Genomic DNA, 22,606 nt, shown 5'->3' with positions numbered 1-22,606 from the left:
ATATGATCTCAGGACAACAAAAACTTTATTAAACACATTAAAAAGGTTGCTTTTTCCTTTACAGCATACCTGCATGTTTGTACGTTTTGGTAAGGTGGGAGAGCCAGCTGGTTCTGAGGACCCAGTCACTGTGAGAAGCTCTTTCTGTCAGTATTTTAACTGCTGTCGGGAGGAGGCGAAGGGCATTCTCAGCTCCACCCTCCAGTCCTCCACCGCCAGAAAACTGCAGCCCATCCAGTACAGCACCACTCTGCATTGCCCTCTGCAGGTCAACCAGGCTCAGTGGACGATTTCTGAATCAGAAATTATTAATAATATATTATTATACTACTATAACTACAGTTTTTGTTTAGTTTTTTTACAAAAACGTAAAAGTTTTTTTGCTAACCAAAATAATGATTATAGAATAATTTAACTAAATTACTAATTACTGAAAATTTCATGGTTCAAAAAATACTATATATGATGAATTTATTGTTATAACTGCAGTTTCACTTGTGTATTATCGATCAAATATATAATCAAACAAACAAAATACTAAATTATAAAAAAAAGAAAAAAAGAAAAACTGATTCTAAAACTGAAAGCTTTTAAAAAAAAAACCTTTAAGAAATGCTTAATAATTAAGAAAATGTATTAAATGGGGGGGGGGGGGGGGTGACTTCTTATTCCTTTATCATTTTAGACAGGAGAGGGGAGCGGGATCAGCATAGGACTTCGAGACAGGAATCGAACTCGGGTCGCCGCGAGTGCAGTTGCGCTTTATATGCCGGCGCCAACAAAAATTTATAACTTTAAATGTGAATAACTTTCATGACCACAAACAATATTAGAATCTTATTTACAACCAATGACTTGGCCAATTGGCCAATGAAATACAAAATGGTTTGTTTGTATAGTGTAGTTCTGACCTTTTCCCGTAAAGACTGAGAGTGTTGAGGCAGTACAGGAGGACCTGTCCGTCTCTCTGGACACTGGAGAAACACGAGTCCTCAGTGCACATCAGGGCTGAGGGGATACGGTCCGGCCACACACCCGCACATAGCAGCCCACTGCCCCAGTCCTCAGAGTCCAGCACTGCCAGCTGCCTCTCAATGACGTCCTGAGCCAGCTGAGACAGGAAGTGAGACGTAAGTTTGATGTGTCATAATTTTATGGCATCATATATTTTATCTTGCCGTGGTTTTTAGACAAACATCCATGTACCTGCTGGTTAGCAGTGGTGCGTTGACAGAAAGCATAAGCCTCTCCACAGGCCTGTAAAAGGGCACTGGGCAGATCAACTCCTCTCTGGAGCTGACCAGACAACAGAGACGCAGCATGGAGCAGAGATGACAAGGATGATGCAGGTGAGTCTAGAGGACAGTAAAGAGAGCATCTCCATCAAAACATATCTAAAGATCTATAGTAAATTAAAATAAAACCATAAAAAAAAATTTCTGTCTTTGAAATAAATTGTTAACTGAAAAACTATATAAAAAAAAAAAAAGTATTTTCATTTTGCTTAACTTGATATGATAAAATAACTAAAACTGAAATAAAAATTAAAATAGACAAAAAAATAACTAATAAAAACTAAAAAAAATGTAAAATATAAAATTAATCAAAAGATTAAAACAAAATCTATAATAGTTTCTCAATGATAATAAAATAACACCTTTGATCCAATCACACACTCACCCCATATTGTGTTCTTGATTTCTGAATGAATGGAGATCAGCAGGTCACACACACAGTCTCCCGTCACACCCAGGGTGTGTAACACCATCTTTAGATCAAGGGTGTCCCAGCACACTCCCTCATGCTCGCCAGGGATGTAGATCTCAACACCACGGTTTCTCATGGCTCGAGAGATTTCCCCGTGGGTGGGATCCATGGTGAGGAACAACCTGAAAAACACAAAGAGAAACAGGACTGAACAGAGGCAGTGAGTCTCACAGAACTGTACTTTCACATGAGATTAGAAACAGTTCAGCAGGATGTGATGTTGGTACAGGATTTGTTTGTACCTGAAGTTAGGGTGGGGTGTGATGGTGGGTGTGGTTCCATCAATGATCCCTCGTTCATTAATGGTTAATGACCCGCCAGGCTCCAGAAGGGCATTCAGTCGATCCAACACTGAAGGGCTGTAACACGAATAGTTCATAGTGAGTTATTTTATTACATGTCTACATGGAATACATTATTTATACTAGTTGTATCACTCAAAAAAAAAAAAAAAAAAAAGCAATACCGTATTTTCCGGACTATAAGTCGCACCTAAGTATAACTCGCATCAGTCCAAAAATACGTCATGACGAGAAAAAAAAAACATATATAAGTCACACTGGATTATAAGTCGCATTTATTTAAAACCAAGAGAAAACATTACCGTCTACACCCGTGCTCTACGCTGCTCAGTGGTAGACTACAGGAGCACTGAGCAGCATAGAGCGCCCTCTGGCGGCTGTAGACGGTAATGTTTTCTGTTGGTTCATTTCTTGGTTCATGTAAATTTAATTTTGATAAGTCGCAGGACCAGCCAAACTATGAAAAAAAAATGTGATTTATAGTCTGGAAAATACAGTATATCATGACCAAATCACCATCTTTTATTTTTCAATAATAAGTGTTGATGAGAATGTTATATCAGTGCAGTCTATAAGTCAGTGACTTTTTGTGTTATAAATGCGTCACTGAATCGTTTACTCAACCAATTCATTAAAACACAGACTTGACAACAAGTCATTATTACTTTTTTTACATTCATCTGACCTGCAGAAGTTGACATTGTCCATGAGCAACCAGTCTCCAGCCTGCAGCGCCTGAACTAACGTCCCATCCAGCCACTCAAAGCCCCCATGAGTCCAACCGTCCTGCATTTGGGCCAACCGCTCCTTCAGTAGAGTGAAGTCCATCTGCAGCTTTGACATGTCTGCAGTAGACAATCAGAGATTTTATGACACTCAAACTCTTTAAACAAGGCTAAAAAAAAGTAAGGATTTATTTTATCTTATTTAAATAAACTGTCATAAAATATATATATTTTTACATGTATTATTTAATATACTAAAAATAAAAGTTAAAAAAAAGAAAATTTCAACCCATTCTCATTCTCCCAACTCATTCTTACTCAAATTCAAATCCAAATGTCTCAGAGAACCAATTTGCTAAGTCGTAAAGCATACAGAAGACAAATACTGCCTTGTTGTAGTGCAGTGTCTTACCTGTTAAGACCTTGAGTTTAGTGTTGAGTTTGTGCAGCAGAACAATGATGACCTCCAGTTTGTTTAAAGCCTCAAACGTGACCATGCCCTCTGTGGTGTCCAGACCCTCCTCTCTCAGCCAGCGGCGGAAAGTGCTCCACGTGCTCAACAGAAACTCAGTGTCCTGCACCGCCCCATCCAATGACATCAGGCCTCGTCTGGTCACCATGGCCACCACATAGTCCATACTCTCCAAGACCTGCTGCCATGGCCGTATGATGTCCACCTAAAAACAATTACAAGTTATCACAATCCCAATAATCCCACCAAATTAGTGAAATATTCAACATGTCTGTCATTTCCAAGTGACCTGCTCAAAACCACCCAGCAGCTCCGTTGTGTCCATGGCGCTGTTCATGGCCATGACCCTCAGTCTGTGTCCTGTTAACAGTGCAAGCAGATGCACTAGACTGCTCTTTCCACTCGCAGTGGGACCCACCAGTATGACCATCCACCCCATCTCCACACACTTCATCAGGGCTTCCAGAGGGTGCAAAGAATGATGGGTAATCGACAAAGGAGGATCCAGAGCAATAGGTGCCCCTCCACTACGCTGCAGAACTGAGTAACCCAACTGTATGTGTGTGACACAGAGGAAGAAATATTATCAAACACCAATGTTTATTTATGTTAAAGACTTTTATTATACATACAATTTATTATAGATTATGGATTAAGGATTAAAATAAAAAATAAGGATTAAAACTATTTAAATATGATATAATATTAATTATAATATATATTCACACTTGATGTTTCTTATTGTTCTGGCTTGCGACCAATATTTTGTCTTTAAAAAAAACTACAATAAAAAATAAAATAACATTATACTAAACCAATTATATTATATTATTTTATATTATTCTGACCAACCTGTAAGTTCAAAGGGGTGATATGGAACTGTCTGGAGCCCATATAAGGTTCAAAGTCTTCTCCAAACACCTTCCTAAACACTGCTAACACCTGAGGATAGAACACGTATTAGTGATCAACGGCTTTATCTTCATATCTCCAGGTTATGAGTGATAAATGGTATTTAAATTAGCATTGTTACCTGAGCCTTGTCTGCCTCGGTCCTCATGCGGTCTGCATACACAAGTCCAACATGCTGGCCAGGGTTGAAGAAGCCTGGTGATTGGTCTGTCTGCATCAGCTGGCACCAACGGAACAGGTCACGGAGATTAAACTCCCATGGTCCTCCTATCTGGCCCCATTTCCTTTCAACTGTCACTTCTTTGACAAGCTTAGGAAACAAGAAATCACGATACATGGGGAGGTGTCAAATAAAAGAGCACGAGCAACAGAAAAACACCAGTGAAGTTAAGCATCGCCCACTTACCCGGCTACTAAATTGCACCATTTTTGAAATGATCGCATTGTCAATGTTAGGAAAGATGGAGTCACCAATGAACTGCATGTCTTCATTGGTTAGTGCATCCACATAAACCTGAATGAGGAAAATACAGAACACAGATCCATATCCTTAATCAAATGTGTATTTTTTTCCGAAAACATACAGAAAATCATTCAATCTTACCTGGGTGAATCTGTTTAGGAAGGACTTGGGAAGGCCTTTGCGTCCTCCTCCCTGTGTGAAAGGGTTTTGGCAGCCAAAGATCTTGGTCTTCCCATGCTGAACATGGAAGCGCATGCCCAGCTCAGGGATGTAGATCTCAGCACGATGGTCAAAGCAAGCGTTCAGACCTTCCAGCACTGACTGAGAGGCCAGATTCAGCTGGAGAGATAAGACAAAGAAAAACAACAATCATTAAAGCTACTCAACTAAAATAAAGAGATTTTTTAGAGTTATCAACTCTATATAAAAAAATAAGACAAACGCATTTCCATTTATTTTTACCTCATCTAGGACGATCCAATGTCCAGCCTTCAGCCCAGCAAGGAGAGGACCATCCCGCCACGCAAACTCTCCTCCTTTCCCACCTTCCACTGGCAGGTCTGTCCCAAAGAGATCCGTAACATCCTGCACAGAGAGGACAAAACAGCACAATGAATTAAAAACACCGGTCAAAAATGGTTGTCATTGCATTGGTAGAGTTTAGATTGAGTTCAACAAAGCAATGCTAAAGCAAAACTGACATACAGTTTGTTCAGACAGGTTGATCCTGACAAGATGGTTCCCAGATGCCTTGGCAAGGGCAGCGACCAGGCTGGTTTTGCCCACTCCAGGTGAGCCCTCCAGAAGTATGGGTCTTTGAAGCTTCAGTGCCCGTAATATCCTCTGAGCATTCACTGCAGTGGTGCCCGCACTCAAAGCGTAGTGCGACAGACTCCTGCCCTCACTCTCAGAACCTGTGGGTGGATCAGACTATATGTAGCAAACAGAATCCAAAAGTCCCACCTGGGGAACCATTTGATAACAATAATTGCTAACAACACCCAGTTTACATATATTAACTTTTACATGTTAATAGATTCCTCACCTGCAGCGATGTAGAAGGGGTCAATGCCAAAGAAGTCTTCACCCCACTGGGGCTCTCGGGGTACATTAGTGTCGTAGACTCTGAGCGCATCCCTCATCTCCTCATCTAGCTCTGTAATTCTGCTCAGTCTCTTCTCCAGGTATTCCATACTCAATTTCCGTGCCACCAGGGCATTCTCTGCTGCCGACACTGTGGTTCCTGGTACCATAAAAAATTATAATAATGAGGTCATTAAGAAGGATTTATATTTTCTTAAGTAGCATGGTTAAGGGATATTTGATCTGTAAAATGAAAAAAATCTAAGTACTGTTGAAAGGTTTGGGTTAAGTAGGATTTCCTTTTTTTATTTTATTTTTTATTAATACTTAATAATTAAGCATGCATTAAATTGATCAAAATACATGCACAATAACGACATTTATAATGTAACAAAAGTTTCTATTTCACAAAATTTAGCTTTTCGACTTTCCATTTATAAAAGGATCCTGAAAACGGAAAAAAAGTATAATGTTTTCGACAAAAATATTAAGCAGCACAATAATTTTCAATATTGATAAAATGATGTTTTTTCAGCACACAATCAGCATATCAAAATGATTTCTGAAAGATCATGTTAAGACTATTTACAGCTGTTGAAATTCAGCTTTGCAATAACAGGAATAAACTGCATTATATATAGCTTTTACTGTATTTTGGTCAAATAAATGCAGCCTTTTAAGCTTAGAGGAGACTTTATTAAAAATATCTTACTGACCCCAGAAACGCTAGTATATCTTACTCATTTTGGGGGTAAATGGGTACCAAAACATGATAAATGCAGTTTACACTCGCTTTTCTCACACCTGAGCCGATTCCGTCCACATACACAAGGCACGCAGCATGAATAAAGGCTGTTACGGTGTCCAATCGCAGGTCCCATTCGGGCTCCTCCTCCTCCAGCTCCCCCATGGTCATGAAGCCGTCCTCGTCCCGCTCACATACTGTGTTCATGAAGTTCACCCATGACAGAATGTCTCGCACGCTTAGAATACACCGTCGGCCAAACTCCTGATTGGTCAGCCAGTCGATGAAGTCCAGCATGAGCTCTGCTATGTCTTTACCTGAGATGGGAAGAGCAATGATGAGACTAAAACAGAGCAGGAGACTGACTAGCCAAGGACAACAAACATCTATTACATGTAGTTTAGTGGTAATCATACAAAGCTATTGACTGTAGAATCCAGCTATCAGATTCAAGTACTTCAAAGGGTGTGAAACGAGGCTTTTTAGAAGTGATTGCTCTGTGACTCACCTTGGTGGTCATGCTGGTCCAGAGAGAGTCCAGGCCTTAGATTGTGTTGGATGATCTGCATTAGATCATTACGACTGTTGCTCTGGGGGCACCAAATCTCTGTGAACCTGTTCCTGAGTGCTGGAGACAGCTGTACATATGCAAACACATCAGTGCCACTGGTTGCTTGTTTCATCCACGCAAACACAATCCACTTGTTTCACTATTAATATTAATCTTCAGAGAATATTAAAAAACCTCAACATAATGTTACTTAGCCATGCTAATTTTCCATGTACTGACCTCTTTCTTTCCAAAATCACCTCCGGGGTTCATGGTAGAGACAAGCCGGAACTTCTTCCCAGCAATGATCAGCTCAACATCTTCATCATCTCCGCTGCCTTTCTCTGCCAGCACCAATGATTTTTCAGTCTCCAATACGCTGCACAGAACACATAGTCACATAATCACTTTCAACAAGAGATGTGCCAATATCAATGATGTACAAAACTTTCCAAACAAACCCGAATTGAAAACTTTTAAGTAAAATTTAAACACTGTTAATAAGCTGTCAGTGTGAGAACACAGAGTTTAAATTCACACCTGTTGAGTCTCTCCAGCACAGAGTCATCTGCCAGTGAGATCTCATCCATTAGAAACACACCGTCCTGTTTCATCGCCAGCACCAGTGGTCCATCATGCCATTCAAACAGACGGCCGTCCTCGGCATCAGCCTGAAACATAATACATTCATGTCAAATCAAAACCAGCATTGATGAATAAGCCATAAGCTGGTGGCAGTCTGAGTTTAGGACTGGAAATGAGAGTTTTGTAAACTCAATCTTAAGAAATAGGAATATTACCTGTTGGGTTCCCGTGTGACGGACAGGTCGGAGGCCACCCAGAAAGTCAGACGTCTCCATATGCAAGTGACAGTTCACAGAGAAGAACTTCTGACCAGCTAATGCAGCAAACAGCTGGCAGATGGTGGTTTTACCACAGCTGTAGTAAAGGGGAGGAACTTATAATCCATTTCAGCTTTTATCTGATAAATAAATAAAGCTACTAAAGGTTTTAAAGAAAAATTTAGTTTCCTGTGTTGACATTTTTAATTGAAAAATATGTTTCTATTTGTTATTGCTAGATGGCATGTGGTATTACAGCAGTAATTCTCAACTTTAAGGCCCCCAACATTTACAACAATATTTAAAAAAAAATAAAAAATAAAAAACCCTCACTGTTAATCTGATAAGTTACATTTTGTTACTTTTAAGATGTGTCAAAGGGAACTGATCAGATTTTCAAACCCTCTCACTGAGGTTCAAATAGGGACTGTATTACAGCTTACCCCGTGTCCCCGACAAGTAGAACAGACTCTCCAAAATGAAGTGCTCTGCCCACTAGCACAGCCAGTCTCCTCATGCCCTGGGTCCACACCACATGACCGAACTCTTCAGGGACACCCGCAATGCTGTCCACAAAAGGGCCTGCCAAGTGCCAAGCCATCAACAACCATCAATATACCAAACTGAACCAGCCAAAATAATCAATCTGGCCATTAGTAATAAAGTGAGCTAATCAAACTCATCTTTAGGTAAGCATCAGAATCAAGAATTTAACCTTTCATTGAAACTATTTTGCTATGTTAAATCATCTGTATAGATGGAAATAAACATCACAAGATACAATCGATAAACTCACACTAAATACCTGCATCATATAAGGAACACACGCAGGTAGTGGAGGTTGCTAAGATGCTTTATTAAGGGACTGTCATTAATCTGTGCAGTGCTTCTGGTATTTGTTTATGTGATAATGCAATGGAACAACCAGTGAGAACAACATTAGTAATTGAAAGTCATCGACCTGATGTCAGAATTCGGTGTGCCTCTGTGTTTGTGCGCAAAAACTCACTGAACTGAGAGGTGACCTGAGCTTCAGAGAAAAGAGCATCTAAGTTCACAGTCCTTTTAAAGTGCTTCTCCAAAATGTTCTGGATGGTCAGCGCTTCCTCTGGCTTCCTGACACGGCCGGCCAACAGCATGTAGCCTGAAAGAGTAAACACCATGATTATTACAATAATTTTCAAATATTACATCAAAGGTTTGGGATCATTAAAACATCACTGATTCATTGATCAATTCCTTTCATTCAGAAAGGAGGCACTAATTAAAGTAATTTTTATTTAAATAATAAAAAGCACTAAAAGTAGCAGTAAAGTCTTTTACATTGTAACCAAAGATTTCTACTTCAGATATATGCTGGTGTTTTGAACTGAATCCTAAAAAAAGTATCACGGTTTCCAGAAAACAATCACCACAATCGATAACAAGAAGAACCATTTCTTGAGTACTAAATGAGCATGAAATTCAACTTTGCCATAACAGGAATAAATTATTTTTTTTAAATCATTTTTAACTGTAATATTATTATTTCACAATATTACTGTTTTACTACTAAATAAATGCAACCTTGGTGCACATAACAGACATAAGATAAACAGTTAAAATATCTTACAGACACCAAACCTTTGAACTGTAGTGGACACACACACACACACACGTACATACATATATATATACATATAATTATTTTTTTTTTACTCCAAAAGTTTGTCATTGATTTTACCGTCATCAGCCAAATGTTGTAGCCAATCACGTGAGGTGTCATTCTGCTCTTCCAGCCTATAGCGTTCAGCCCAGCGGAACAGGTCTCTTAGGGTAATGTACCCATGTTTTCCAGCAAACACACTAGATCCTCTACGCAAGGACTGATAAAAATAATCACCATATCAAAAAACATATTCATGAACTTCTCAAAATAGATTCTTATACACTGATGCAACAAAATGAGATGCGCACCTGCAAGTTCTGCATGACTTTGATGAGTTTGGAGCAGTAGGATGGGGGCAAACTGCAGCGCTGATGGAGAATGTTCTCAAGCTCTACACTGGGCAGCTCATCAAAATGCAGCTCCACGAAACGGTTCCTAAATGCTCGGGACAGGACCTATACAAGAATGAAACTGGTCATGGGTCAGACTTTGATAAGATATTAAGATAGAATAATTAAGTGCATTAAAATTCTTGAGCCTGTCCTGAACAGTAACATCAGAACCAGTACATCAGCACCTCCCAATCAGTTACCGCATTACTGTTGCAGATTACAGTTCACAAAAGGTCAAGAAAACAAGGTTGCCTGACAAACTGGTCATTTTTTAAAATTGATTGAAGAGACCTTTCTGCCCCCGTAAAGCCCAGGAGGATTCTGGGTGGCAAAGAGCATAAATCTAGGGTGGGCTTTGACGACTTCCTGTGTCTCGGCGATGAAGAGCTCCCGGTTATCATCCAGCAATCTATTCAGGGCCTCGAGGACATCAGTGGGGGCAAGGTTTAATTCATCTAGAATGATCCAATAACCTTTCCTCATGGCATCGATCAGAACACCTTCAGGGGAAAGAAACATATGTTGTTTACATGAAAACATGACATAAAACATAAGGTTAATCGAACACTGAACTATACATGAAGAGAAACAACGATCTAATATGTCAGTGAATAATTAAAATGTATTAATATCTTTAGCATAAGTCAAGGGTCTTTAATTGTTTTAGCCCCCTTTGTGGGTAGATGGAGGAAGCCAGGACCCCCTGAGTGTTGCATTTTAAGCCTGGCTTATAACAACATGCATTTCGTACCATTTTTATGTATTTACATAATTTTTACATTCAAAAATTCTCTTTCAATGGAATTGTAATGTAAGCATAACAGATTCACATACTTGTAGATTATCATTATTAATGTGTGCTCCAAAGGTTATGTACCTTCTTTAAAGACAAGTTTGCCATGCTCATCAGAGGAGTAGCAGCCAATGTACTCCTGGATATCTGTGTGCTCATGGTTATTGATCCGCACACACTGGTTTCCTGTGGCAGCTGAAAGCCATTTTATCAGACTCGTCTTTCCTACAGACGTTTCCCCCTGAATAAGCACTGGATGGATGCTAATCACCAAAACAACACAAAGAGAAAAGACAATGTATAGAAGAAATTAGTGGAAAATTATTCCTAGTATGTAATGAATTTACAGTATATATATATATATATATATATATATATATATATATATATATATATATATATATCTGATTTGGCCCAGAAAGGTACAGAAAAAGGTACAGATGCCCAAAATGTCCTGAAGTCAGCTCTATACAGATATAGAAATCAACTGTTCACTAGGTCTGAACTGTCCCAGACAAATGGCACCAAAACAGAAAAGCAATTCAATCAGTTACTATGATTACTACCCAAAGAACTAAAAGTGAATCAAATCCTCCCACAGATGAACAGAGAGATGCTGTGTATGTAATATGTATCGACGGTGAGATTGATCTACGGAAAGTCACAGGGGACATATCTGGGGTGGGTTTTCCTACCCGGCAGACACTACCCGTGCCAGGTCTTTCAGGTTGAGCTTGACGGAGGGTGTGAGGATGTAACTGGAGTCTACAGTAGGCTCCATGTCACCCCGCATCAGCCAGTAGTCCTCTATCTGCATGCACACGCGGTCCTTTGGCTTTGGGATTGGCTGAAGAGACAGCACAGGACCATTTTCACACAAAGAACATCTACAGTCTATCCCTTTAAACAAATATTAGCATGGATAAAAGTAGCTCTGAGATGATTACCTGTTTTAGACACTTCACATTTCCTCCTAGTATGTACTGACACACCAGTTTCTGCACAACAGGGTGAGAGCTGCGATCCAGCTGAGTGAGAAAACTCAGACAGAAACCCTGTTGAAGATATTAACCTCCACGTAAACATACTTTTCATGGTGTTTTTATTTCTTTTACAAAATGCACACAACACACTTCTTTATTTAAATGTCTACTGTTTATGCCCAACAAAAACAAATACAGAGCACTTTGTCATATGATTGGCATAAAACTTGTTGCATTAACGAAAATGAATAAAGCTGGTCAATGTTGAACAGAACTAATGAAGTCTTTAAGCTTTAAACAACCTGGTTGCCCTAAATTAACAAAATGAATGTAAAAAAAAAAAAAAACTTGCTTTCAAAAAAATGTGAATTTAAATGTATTGACAATGTTAATGCCTGAAGAAAACCACCATCTAATGTAATAACTCCTACGACCTGCAAAAGCTGGAAACCTATATGGAGTGGACAGATACTGATATTAGTAAATAAACAATCTCAAAAATACAATGTACTGTATACAGATTGACTGGTGGAGTAGTCATTGTATAACTCAAACTACTCTGTGGGAAATGTAGTGCCGGTGGGACTTTGAAATCCAATCTACACTGTATGAGAGAGGCGTGTCGTGATGTAACAAAACTAAATTTAAACAGCATTATTCATAACGATGTAGCAAAACAACACAGCTAGTGTGTTTTATTAAGCTGCTCACTTCTGCTGTTGGCACAGGGTAAAACATCCAACCCAGGCAAAGTCAAGTTCTTGTGTCTTTACCTTAGACTGTATAAAAACATGGATGTAGTGTCCGTGACATCACCCATAGGCTTCAGAAGAGCATTTATGAAGCCAAAAGTAGGCGGAGCCGGCCTTCGCCATGTTGGCAGTGTGACACCGTACATCACTCACGGATAATCGAAAATGGGCAAAAAGGTGGGAGCTGGTTGCTGAAACCACACCCACCTAGCTAGACTGTGGTGACACCAGCGGCAATCACCCTGTCAATCAAGTGGCCTCACCTTTAATTATGCAGAACTTTAACGCTTAATATAATTTAAACAGATAAGTTTAATTCACCCCCCTCATAGTTGTCATGAAGGGCAAAATTAACTATATAGTCCAAAATATTTTTTTGAACCAGGCTGTAAACATTTTTTTCTGCTGTAAAGTTGGCCATTTTAACATGGGGAGTCTATGGGATTGACTCCCTTTTGCATCCAACATCTAGCGGCCAGTTGACGAATTACAGTTTAAGTCACTTCCATATGGGTTTCAAGAGAGAGAGCGGGAGGTTGCTGCTTGGTCTTTACATGAATAAAAAATCTTATTTCAATATAGCAACATGTAACAGACATTTACTGCAATATACACAACCCACTAGGTGTCAGACTTCTGAGATATTAACGATGATGAGGACAAATACATTACCTCATAGAGGGAGCGTTGGATGTTGTAGCAGGGATCAGAGGCCACATATTTCAGAGCTCTGCAAAGTGTACGCAAGCTGTAGTGAGGCTTGTGACCCGTACCGTCCACTAGCCGAGTGTTAGCCTCCTTACGAACAGCCAAATAAAAACTGAGGGAAAAGCAGGGAAGAATCGGTTTAAAGAAACATCACTCACAAGTGTCTTTTAGTATAGCACCTAACTAAAGGGATGAATTCTATATGTTGTGTATTTTACAATTCTTGGGATAAAAACCATATTTAATAAGTAAAAACCTAAAATTTTAAACTACCTTAATATTATCATCAAGAAATGATTATTTGTTTTATAATTGTTTTGCTATTGGCAACCATTGATCTTCTATATATCAAACTGCAAAAAATTGTGTTTTAATGAGGAAAGTCAGTTAGCTGTTCTATTGATAGCAATGGAGACCTACTAAAGACCTGTGAACAAACCTGATGATTCCATGGATGATGCCTCTGGTCAGGTTAAGGCCCTTGAGATAGTCAGAGACGAGGATTCGTAAATCACTTTCACTCTCAAGCTCCTCCACATACAACTCTGTAAATCTGATACATAAACACAATTACATTAACTTCATATAAACACAAACAGTGTTCTCAGAAAAAATTTGAATGCTTAAGAAAGTATACATAGTGTATTTTATCTTCAAACAAATATGCTAGATATTTATTAGGAGTTCGATCCCCTCTCACCGGTTTCTAATGCCCAGTGGCAGGTTCCTCTTGCCTACATCAGTGGCTGGGTTCATGCAGGCAAACAGGCGGAAGTCTGGGTGACGAACCAGAGGCTCTACACAGAATGACATCAGAATGAAAACAGTAAATTACCTCTGAATTAAATCAAACATTTCTAAACCACTCATCAACAACACCACTTTTGGTAAAGGACAACAATTAAGCATCAAGAACACTTTCTGTTCTTTTGAACTTTCAATTCATCAAAGTACCCTGAAAAAAAATCATCATGGTTTCTACGAAAGCATTAATAAATGTTTCTTGAGCACCAAATCGTCATATAAGAATGGTTTCTGAAGAATCATGTGACAATGAAGTTATAGCTTCTGAAAATTCAGCTTAAATTGAAAATATTTCAAAATATTACTCTCTTTCAAAAACATTTAAAAAAAATCATATAAACCCTAAACTTTTGAACAGTAGTATACAACTGTTTTTTGAGCCAATAAACTACAGTAGACTGTTTCCTAATCAGTGACTTACAACTAGCTGTTTCATCTCTTGATCCAAAGTGTCTACAGTCAGCCTATAGAAGTAGTCTAAGGGAAAGGCAAAGTACTACAAGGGCACATCTTTACCCACTATACCAATTTGTTAGGGACTCACCAGTGTCGCCTCTATCCAGTAGCACCAGTGACCCAGCGCTGCCCTCCAGCAATCCACTCAGACACTCCAGCGTCTCTGCAGCAGCCAGATTAATCTCATCCAGCAGGATCCATTGGCCTTTCTTCACAGCCTGGGCTAAAGTCCCCTGTGCGGATACACAGACAGCCACAACATTCAGGAGATAACAGGAGAAAGAAGAGATTTAGACAGGAGGTTAGAGGAGAGACAATTACCTCCACAAATGCAAAGACCAAAGCGGATTCACAGGCCCGGATCTGTTCCTGCGTCTGACTGAGTTTGAGAGCCAAAGCCTCCCACTGCTCCTGCAGCAAGGCAGCTATGAGAAAAACACCAAGAAAAAGAAGACTGAAAAACGATCGCAACTCCTTTTTTTTTTTTTTTTTACACAAAGAATTTAGAAACAACAGAAATTATGACTGATGTAATTGATTTGAACCTTTAGAATTACCATTGGGTTTATCGTGTAGTTCCTTGGTTAGTGCTGATTTGCAGACATGGTCCATGAGCTTCAGAAGGTCCTGCCAGCGTTTGCCTCTGAAACAGGTCTGGACGTGACCCAGGAAGGTCAGGTTCTGTTTCCGAGAGTATGTCTGGGAAAAGAGGTCCTCAAATGCTTCCCGGAGGGGCAAAAGGATAAGCTTTTGGTCCACTGGTTTATACCTTCAATCATCAAAGACCAAGGTCAGCAAAAAAAACATGTTCGCACTTCGCAGAGAGTTTCTACCACATTTTTACTGTCCATATTTCTTGTCACTTGTCTACTCACCCTCCTAATAGGTCAGCAGTGTCACTCTGTTGGTTCATGTTGACCACTCTGAGTTTGTGTCCTGTGGGCAGTACAACAGGGCAGGAGGTTTAACAATGATGCACTGTGTTAAACCTACTGGCTTAGTTTAGTTCAGATGTGTTACCTGTCATTTCTGCCAGGTACTGGACAGTAGAGGTCTTTCCTGTGCCCGTCTCCCCGACCAACAGGACAGGTTCCCCTTTAGTGACACACACTGAGAGCTGCTCCAAAAGTACAGAGGACGGCCGTGTGGTGGCAAATGTTTGTCTGCCTCTGTGGGGCCAATACACATCAATTATAGAGGCTTCAATATTGTTTATATACTATTATAGTATTTATTAATATTTAGAACCAGTTTTATTTGTATATTTCCAATTTTCATTTTCATTTTAGATTAAGTTTTAAGTTCATTTTATTCATGTTTGTTTTTGTAATTTTAGTACTTTAACAAACTTATTTTTTAGTTTAACTTATTTCAGTTAGTTGCTAAGGCAACATTTCTCATTTTCATTCAAGTTTTAAGTTTGCATTTTAATTTGATTTAATTAATGTATTTGAGAATGGAGAACCAAATTGGGTTGGCTCTTCAAATTGAGGTGAAAATTGATTGGTTGCTCCCATGTGTGTACGGTCCAATTAATTTTTTTAACTCGATCAACAAATAGATAAAAAAAAGCATTTGGCAAAATGACAAAGAAAAGCAATTTGCAAATTGAGTGAAAAGTGTTTGCCAATTGTATTCTTAAAAAGCGAATTTCAAAATATTTATTAATGAACTTTTTATTGTTTATTAATCCACGTTTTAAAACATGAATTAAATAAACAGTTTTCAATTTGTCTATTTATACATTATACATTTTTTTCAATGTATTTTTTTTATTAAACTGCATTTAAAAACATGAATTAAATAAACCTCTTTAAATATTTCTAGTAATTTGCCCATTTAAAAACTCTCCTGATGAAAGTGCTGCCAACTTTCATCTAAACTTTATTTTTGTTCTCTGCATTTTTCCTCTTGCTTACTAATCTAGTTGTCTAAAAAACCTGCAATTGTATATTCTAAATACTGTTGCTTCTTCAAAACACCTTTTCTTCTATTTTGTCACTATGGATAAAATCATCTGCCTAATGCATAAATATACATGTAAGCTCTCTTCCAGTACTCAGTGTATGCCTGACGACTAATAAAGGAGTTGTATTCCTGTCTTAAACAGCACAGTTACCAATCAATCCCACATGGACTCAATTTCTCAGCAGGGTGCCTTCCACACAGCGGTCAGTGTTGGCACAGCCAGACTGGCAGTTACACAATTTGTAACATAGTAGATTGAAAGGGGAAAAGCCAGTCAGAGAGAGCGAGACAGACAAATGGAGATGGTAAGGCTATACTCTGATAATGCAATCTCACATGCTCAGCCACACTGCGTCGCTCTGCTTGCAGAGTAACATGGCACGGCCCACTGTCACCTCCAGCTCTGTCACACTGATGGCAGGCAGGTACATCTGGCAAAAGTGCTGGGCCTGAAATAGCACATTGACAGTATTAGAGCAGGCTTTATTAGCCATTACTGCAATATTGCACACTTTCTGACCAGATAACACATACCTTCTCTCTGGATATGTTGAGTTTGCTGCCAATGATCTCTGCCATCTTGAGCCTGCTCTCGGATTTGGAGAGCATGGCAGTGAAGCAGTCCAGAGCCTGAAGGTAAAACAACAACAACATTTCTCTTATAACAACACAGGATTTCTCAGTATTAGTGTTCTTGTGTTTTCAACAATTAATGGTGAACACTATAATGTGATCCAACAAGCAAAAACCAAAAAAATGAATGTGACAGATTAATGCTGGTAGCCACTCACCTCTAGAAACACATTTTGTGCTGTGGAAGCACAAGAGTTGTCAAAATTTAAGAAGATTCTCTCACACCATTTCTGCAAGTCCCTGAAAAAAAAGAAAAAAAAACCTTTTGGAGAACTTACAAAAATACTACCATAAATTAATATATATAATATATATTAATATATATGTATTAAAAGGTTTGTTATAAGATTTTTTTAAAGAAAATAATACTTTAGCCCTATCTACATTAATTGATCAGAGGTGACAAAGACCTCTACATTGATAAAAGATGTCTTTTTCAAATAAATGCTGTTCTTTATTTTTTCTTGTTCATCAAAAAATATCCTACAACATTATTGCTTTACTTCAAATAAATGTAGCAATGGTGAGCCGTTTTTTTTTTTTCTCTTCCACTTGAAGTTGCCAAAACACTTCAAGGAGTGTCCTCGTAGGCAGACCGGCAGCTCAAAGTGTTTTTCACCCAGGGTCTCTACAATGTAGGGGATTGAGCGAGGATGTGGAAGTGTATTGATTAGCAACAGCACGGTCTCCACACCACTGAACTTCTCCTGACAGGACAACCCTCATATCTGACACACTTTCAGAGCTTTAAAATGAAGGCATATTTATTGCAAGTATAGATATTTTTTTTAACAAAACATATTACAAAAAAATACTGTTGCTTTAAATATGTAGGCCTATAGAAAAAAAACCCTCTACAAGATACTGATGACACTCTGTGTCAGTGTGTGGTATCTATTGTACACAGCTAGTTATATAAATGATTGCCCTGGCCCAAATCTCATACTGTGTTTCTGCTAGGGCTCCACAGTGGGAACAGAGGGATCAATGTGTCATTGACTGCAGCAGAGTCCAGTGGAAAGCTGATGAACAGCCTGAGGCCCAACTACACAATGGATGGACACTGACTGATACATCACAACTCTGGAATAAGGGTTTTATTGTAGAGTCACTGCTTTAGTTGAACGGTTTGTTACATTGAGGACTTAAATGACACTCATCATTTATTGATAAGTCTATGGTGTCCTTTCTCGATACAGAGATATTTGTAAATGCCCACAAGCATTTAAAAGAAACTGCACAAATACAAATCTGACTTGATGTTTAACTATTTAGAGAAGGTACAATTAAACCCTGTAATACATTTTATTAATATCAGTATATTATATCATTATGCTATTTTTTTATAATTATGCCATGATGATTTTGAGGACTTTCTTCTAATTCTAATTAAAGTGTTACCTCAGAGAGAGGCTTCTGCCTTCCAGTGATGTGATGTGTTCATCTGATGTGTTCTGGGCTGCACTAGGACCCTGTGGACTGGAGCTGATTTGATGTCTGTCTCCTGTTAGCTGGCAGTAGATGTCCAAAAGACGCTCCACCACCACTGCCAGGTTAGGGTACCTCTTCATTAGGACCTGAACAGAGAAATAAAATGAGAATTTAAAGTATTATCAGGACCTACACACGATCTATTTCAGAGTTAGGGAACGGCTTACTTGTTTAAGTTCCTCTCGGCTCATGTTGCCAATCTGCAGTTTACTCCAGTATTTGTCCAGAAGTGCAGCACGTGAACCCTGCGGTCGATGCCAGGCTCCTCCACTGTAAAACGTCCTAAAAATAGTGATTTAATCATTATTAAACAGATGTAACAAACCTAGTTTAGAATATTTCTTATCAGCATATTAAAGACTGGAGTAATGGCTGCTGAAAAATCAGCTTTGGCATCACAAGAATAAATTATATTTATATCAAAATACATTAAAATAGAAAACAGTAATTTTAAATTGCAATAATATTTCACAAGATTAGTGTTTCGCTGTATTTTTGATCAAATAATTTCAGCCTTGTAATTACACATACTATATATATGTATAAAAAATTAATAGTGAATAAAGAGCTTACCTTCGTGTGGCAAAAAACTGGAATGATGGGGCCATCTGAATGCAGTCCTCTCGTCCTGGAATTGTCAATTTCTTGTTCTCCATGAGAGGGAGCAGAACAGATATCTATAGAAAAAAAAACAACAAGAGCATGATTAAATATAGCTTCATCTCCTACACCATACAATTAACAGCAGACCAAACCAGTTAAACCAATTATCAAAATAATAAATTGTCTTATTTATATATATTTACATTATATATTTACATAGTCTATTCACAAAGTCAGAATTTGACCATATTTATATATATCTATATATATAGATATATATCTATATATATATATAATTACATAATAAAAGCATTATTTGTTTTTTTCTCACATGAGGAAAGCGAAACAGCATATGTTATATCAAATGTATAGCATCAAATGTACTTAAAATGCTACGTAAACAGCTCTAATTGATGCAAATCAGTAACAAAAAAAGTCTTTACCCATGCTTTATAGACTTTAATAGTCATAACAGAAACATTTCTAAAAAAGACTGTACGTTTTTGTGCATTCACCACCCACCACATCTAAAGGAGCGTGATCAATGTCCTCCAGCAGAATCCAGTAACCTTTAGAGACTGCCTGGGTCAGGGACCCCGGCTGCCACACAAACTTTCCAGGTATATCTGTGCAGCGGTACATACCCAGCAACATCTACAGAAAACAAATGCATGAAATGTGTGTGAGTGCTTAACAGCAGACAAACTTAAAATATTGTAAAACAATAAGCAGCTAAATGAAAATGTTCAAAATTCAAGCAACTCTCACCTTACTGTCGGTTTGATCTCCAAGCTGAACTTTAAGGATGTCAGGGGCTTTAATGTGCCCAGTGACAGCAGCAAGATATTCAACAAGAGCAGTTTTTCCACATCCAATTGGCCCTTCCAAAAGAATGGGCTTCTGGGACGCCACAGCCATGGCGAGTCGCCGAAGATTTTGGCAGGTTGAATCCACCAGCACTAAATTACTTAAACTTGTCTGAGAAATACAGATTTAGTGACATTTCAATACATGCACATTCTCCCATAACACACTTATAGAGGTACTGGCTTACAACTGTCAACTGGCTTTGTTTATAGTTCTATTAAATCTAGCTTAATATTCTGCTTTTGGATGTCTGTCATACCTGTTCGTCCTGTCGAGGGGTCCGTCTAGGTAGAAGCACCCCACACACCACAGTAACACTCCGTGTCAGGTCTTCTGTCACCACCTGACCGCGGGTGACCTTATTTACCCTCTCTTTACGCCATACTGCTGAGCCCTGATTGGCCAAAACCAGAGCCTTTTCTACCTCCAGCAGCTGTGTCTCCTCGAGTGACCTACATAGATATGATATTGTCATTTTGTTTGAGAGCTAAAGCTATTGACTAACATCTGAACAATTAGAACAAGGTGAAAAAAAAACGCACCTTAAAGTAAAAGATATTCAAACTTACTTCATTTTCAGATGCAGAATCTCTTCACTCGAAAGCACCTTCCTCAAAAATATTGTTTTCTGGTTATCTGTCATGTGGGACACCAGGGCAAGGCACTGGGCAGTGTAGCTTTAAAAAACACAAAAAGAAACTGAGCAAAGATACAGATTGAGGATATTCTGAAAACTTTCTGGACGATCTGAGAGGCTTTTTCTGATCTACAAATTGGCAATACCTTCTGACCATGACGTCACTGGTGAGAAGCTGTGAAACACAGGCACTCCAGTCCCACAGGACACGAAACTTCTCACAGTCGCTTTGGAGGAAGCGGAGGGTGGCCCCCATCAGGTCCCGTAATTTCATCCGTCTGGGCCCATACTGGATGGAAGAAGCCTCTTCGCTGGTGAAGAAGAGCCTCTGAAATACTGGAGGAGAGCTGCTAAAATACCTCGCTGCAAACCTGTGAGAAAACAATTCAAATCTGTTCATAATATACTGGAAATTTTTTCATTTAATTTCAGACCGATTTGCTAATGAATCATTTAGACTAATGACTAAATAGATTTGACAGATGTAAGACTCAATAAAAAGATACATTTTCCAGATTTTCCAATACTTTAAGAACCTATAATTTATTTTACATGTAGGGATGGGACGGTATGAAAATTTAATATCACGATTATAGTGACTAAAATTATCACGATTATCAATATTATCATGGTTTTGTTGAAACGAGATGAAAGTGTTCAAAAATAGTTGATGCTCACACTGAAAACATTTCAGCAAGTTTTATATTTAATAATCAACAAACAACTAATAAAACAAGCAACTCTATGCACTTAATTTAAAGAAAGATTAAATTCTGTGGCATTTCCTTCCTTACAATGAAAAGTGTAGAAGCATAGAAAAGCATAGAAAAGTCACTGACTTTCGCCATTCCTTCTCGAAAAAAAAACAAAAAAACATTGTGCGCTGCGCTTGCGTCAGACTGTTGCTGGCTGGACATGATTTAATAGCGAGTTATTAAAACCGCGATAATCAAACACGGTTTTAATGATAATTCATTTTTAAACGATATTACTAACCTTCAGCACATTTTATCACGGTTATCGATAAAACCGGTTATCGTCCCATCCCTATTTACATGTGATCCCGCATGGTTACTTACGCTTGAGCATCTGGACTGATGTTAAGAAGTTTGCTTAGAGCCACACACAAGCGCTCGTGGAGGTCATGATTCAGTCTGACGTCTACTTTGATCCTTTCGGCATTCCTCTCCAAAAGGTCCAGGATCATTGGTCGCAAGTGACGAGAAATGAGGAGGGTGTATTCCTTCTCCAACAGGAGCTGCGCAAGGCATTCTAGTATACACTGCCTGTCCTGCTGACTCCATATCTACAAGGAAAAAATTAATGCCAGTCAAAACAATAAATAAATAACTAAATATAATAACAATAATGATGATAATAATAAATTAGATAACAATGATGATATTTATGTAATAATATTTTTTTCCATTAATGTTCATTCATAGAGTCATATTTGGATATTAGATCTCAATTTTTCTTATTGAAATAATGTCTACTAATCATATAACGGTGATGATTTATGAATGAATTATGAATTATTTATATTTTGTTAATCCTACAGGAATATTTTATACTTTTAGCAATCATTATAATCCTATTGGAACCATGTGTAATTTTATGTGCTGTTTAATGTTGGAATCCAATTAGAAAATGCTCATATGGATACTTTTGGATTGGTTCCAAAGTATGAAAGATATTCCAACCTGTTTTTATGTGCTGGTTTATATTCACACCAGTGAATATTGATCAAGGCTGCATTAGTGTTTCTTTTATACTGTACCTTGTGTATCTGTCAAAATTATAAACCGTGGTTGTGTTTTAGCATGTTTCAAAAACCCAAACTATTCAAACCATACTACAACATAGTAGTCCAAAATGAGCCATTCATGCTCAAAACAAGACTGGATTCCCAAATAGACAAATATACAGAACACTTAAATTACGGTTATCATGAAAACGAATGAAATTAAATCAATACTTCTGTATAAACAAGCAACGAGCAGCATGTGC

The 22,606-nt window shown here is 38.3% G+C and overlaps 1 protein-coding gene across 1 annotated transcript in view; it reads right to left on the bottom strand.

Annotated features, from left to right (window-relative positions):
* The window catches only part of mdn1 (midasin AAA ATPase 1), a 45,328-nt gene that overhangs the window by 22,326 nt on the left and 396 nt on the right, over positions 1 to 22,606 (bottom strand). Inside the window, exons 2-49 of the mRNA XM_059512910.1 lie at positions 21,676 to 21,902; positions 20,743 to 20,967; positions 20,529 to 20,636; positions 20,219 to 20,411; positions 19,861 to 20,070; positions 19,615 to 19,746; positions 19,063 to 19,166; positions 18,657 to 18,771; positions 18,400 to 18,575; positions 17,157 to 17,238; positions 16,900 to 16,995; positions 16,702 to 16,814; positions 15,418 to 15,566; positions 15,273 to 15,333; positions 14,955 to 15,166; positions 14,719 to 14,822; positions 14,486 to 14,630; positions 13,838 to 13,934; positions 13,577 to 13,690; positions 13,102 to 13,249; positions 11,642 to 11,749; positions 11,390 to 11,541; positions 10,779 to 10,957; positions 10,193 to 10,401; positions 9,818 to 9,964; positions 9,585 to 9,726; positions 8,871 to 9,005; positions 8,305 to 8,443; positions 7,820 to 7,958; positions 7,560 to 7,690; positions 7,260 to 7,398; positions 6,978 to 7,107; positions 6,529 to 6,786; positions 5,687 to 5,884; positions 5,347 to 5,555; positions 5,104 to 5,226; positions 4,783 to 4,980; positions 4,585 to 4,692; positions 4,300 to 4,488; positions 4,119 to 4,208; positions 3,556 to 3,819; positions 3,207 to 3,471; positions 2,755 to 2,914; positions 2,010 to 2,126; positions 1,681 to 1,889; positions 1,207 to 1,355; positions 912 to 1,111; positions 70 to 293 (exon numbers count right to left, since the gene is read on the bottom strand). Coding sequence (XP_059368893.1) covers positions 70 to 293; positions 912 to 1,111; positions 1,207 to 1,355; positions 1,681 to 1,889; positions 2,010 to 2,126; positions 2,755 to 2,914; positions 3,207 to 3,471; positions 3,556 to 3,819; positions 4,119 to 4,208; positions 4,300 to 4,488; positions 4,585 to 4,692; positions 4,783 to 4,980; positions 5,104 to 5,226; positions 5,347 to 5,555; positions 5,687 to 5,884; positions 6,529 to 6,786; positions 6,978 to 7,107; positions 7,260 to 7,398; positions 7,560 to 7,690; positions 7,820 to 7,958; positions 8,305 to 8,443; positions 8,871 to 9,005; positions 9,585 to 9,726; positions 9,818 to 9,964; positions 10,193 to 10,401; positions 10,779 to 10,957; positions 11,390 to 11,541; positions 11,642 to 11,749; positions 13,102 to 13,249; positions 13,577 to 13,690; positions 13,838 to 13,934; positions 14,486 to 14,630; positions 14,719 to 14,822; positions 14,955 to 15,166; positions 15,273 to 15,333; positions 15,418 to 15,566; positions 16,702 to 16,814; positions 16,900 to 16,995; positions 17,157 to 17,238; positions 18,400 to 18,575; positions 18,657 to 18,771; positions 19,063 to 19,166; positions 19,615 to 19,746; positions 19,861 to 20,070; positions 20,219 to 20,411; positions 20,529 to 20,636; positions 20,743 to 20,967; positions 21,676 to 21,902 — 7,522 coding nt within the window. The remainder of the gene's footprint in view (positions 1 to 69; positions 294 to 911; positions 1,112 to 1,206; positions 1,356 to 1,680; positions 1,890 to 2,009; positions 2,127 to 2,754; positions 2,915 to 3,206; positions 3,472 to 3,555; positions 3,820 to 4,118; positions 4,209 to 4,299; positions 4,489 to 4,584; positions 4,693 to 4,782; positions 4,981 to 5,103; positions 5,227 to 5,346; positions 5,556 to 5,686; positions 5,885 to 6,528; positions 6,787 to 6,977; positions 7,108 to 7,259; positions 7,399 to 7,559; positions 7,691 to 7,819; positions 7,959 to 8,304; positions 8,444 to 8,870; positions 9,006 to 9,584; positions 9,727 to 9,817; positions 9,965 to 10,192; positions 10,402 to 10,778; positions 10,958 to 11,389; positions 11,542 to 11,641; positions 11,750 to 13,101; positions 13,250 to 13,576; positions 13,691 to 13,837; positions 13,935 to 14,485; positions 14,631 to 14,718; positions 14,823 to 14,954; positions 15,167 to 15,272; positions 15,334 to 15,417; positions 15,567 to 16,701; positions 16,815 to 16,899; positions 16,996 to 17,156; positions 17,239 to 18,399; positions 18,576 to 18,656; positions 18,772 to 19,062; positions 19,167 to 19,614; positions 19,747 to 19,860; positions 20,071 to 20,218; positions 20,412 to 20,528; positions 20,637 to 20,742; positions 20,968 to 21,675; positions 21,903 to 22,606) is intronic.

The sequence above is a fragment of the Carassius carassius genome, chromosome 27 (assembly GCF_963082965.1).
Source record: "Carassius carassius chromosome 27, fCarCar2.1, whole genome shotgun sequence".
In the NCBI taxonomy this organism is placed as follows: domain Eukaryota; kingdom Metazoa; phylum Chordata; class Actinopteri; order Cypriniformes; family Cyprinidae; genus Carassius; species Carassius carassius.
The sequence above is the reverse complement of the archived record's forward strand: the minus strand, read 5'-3'. Positions and strand labels throughout refer to the sequence as shown.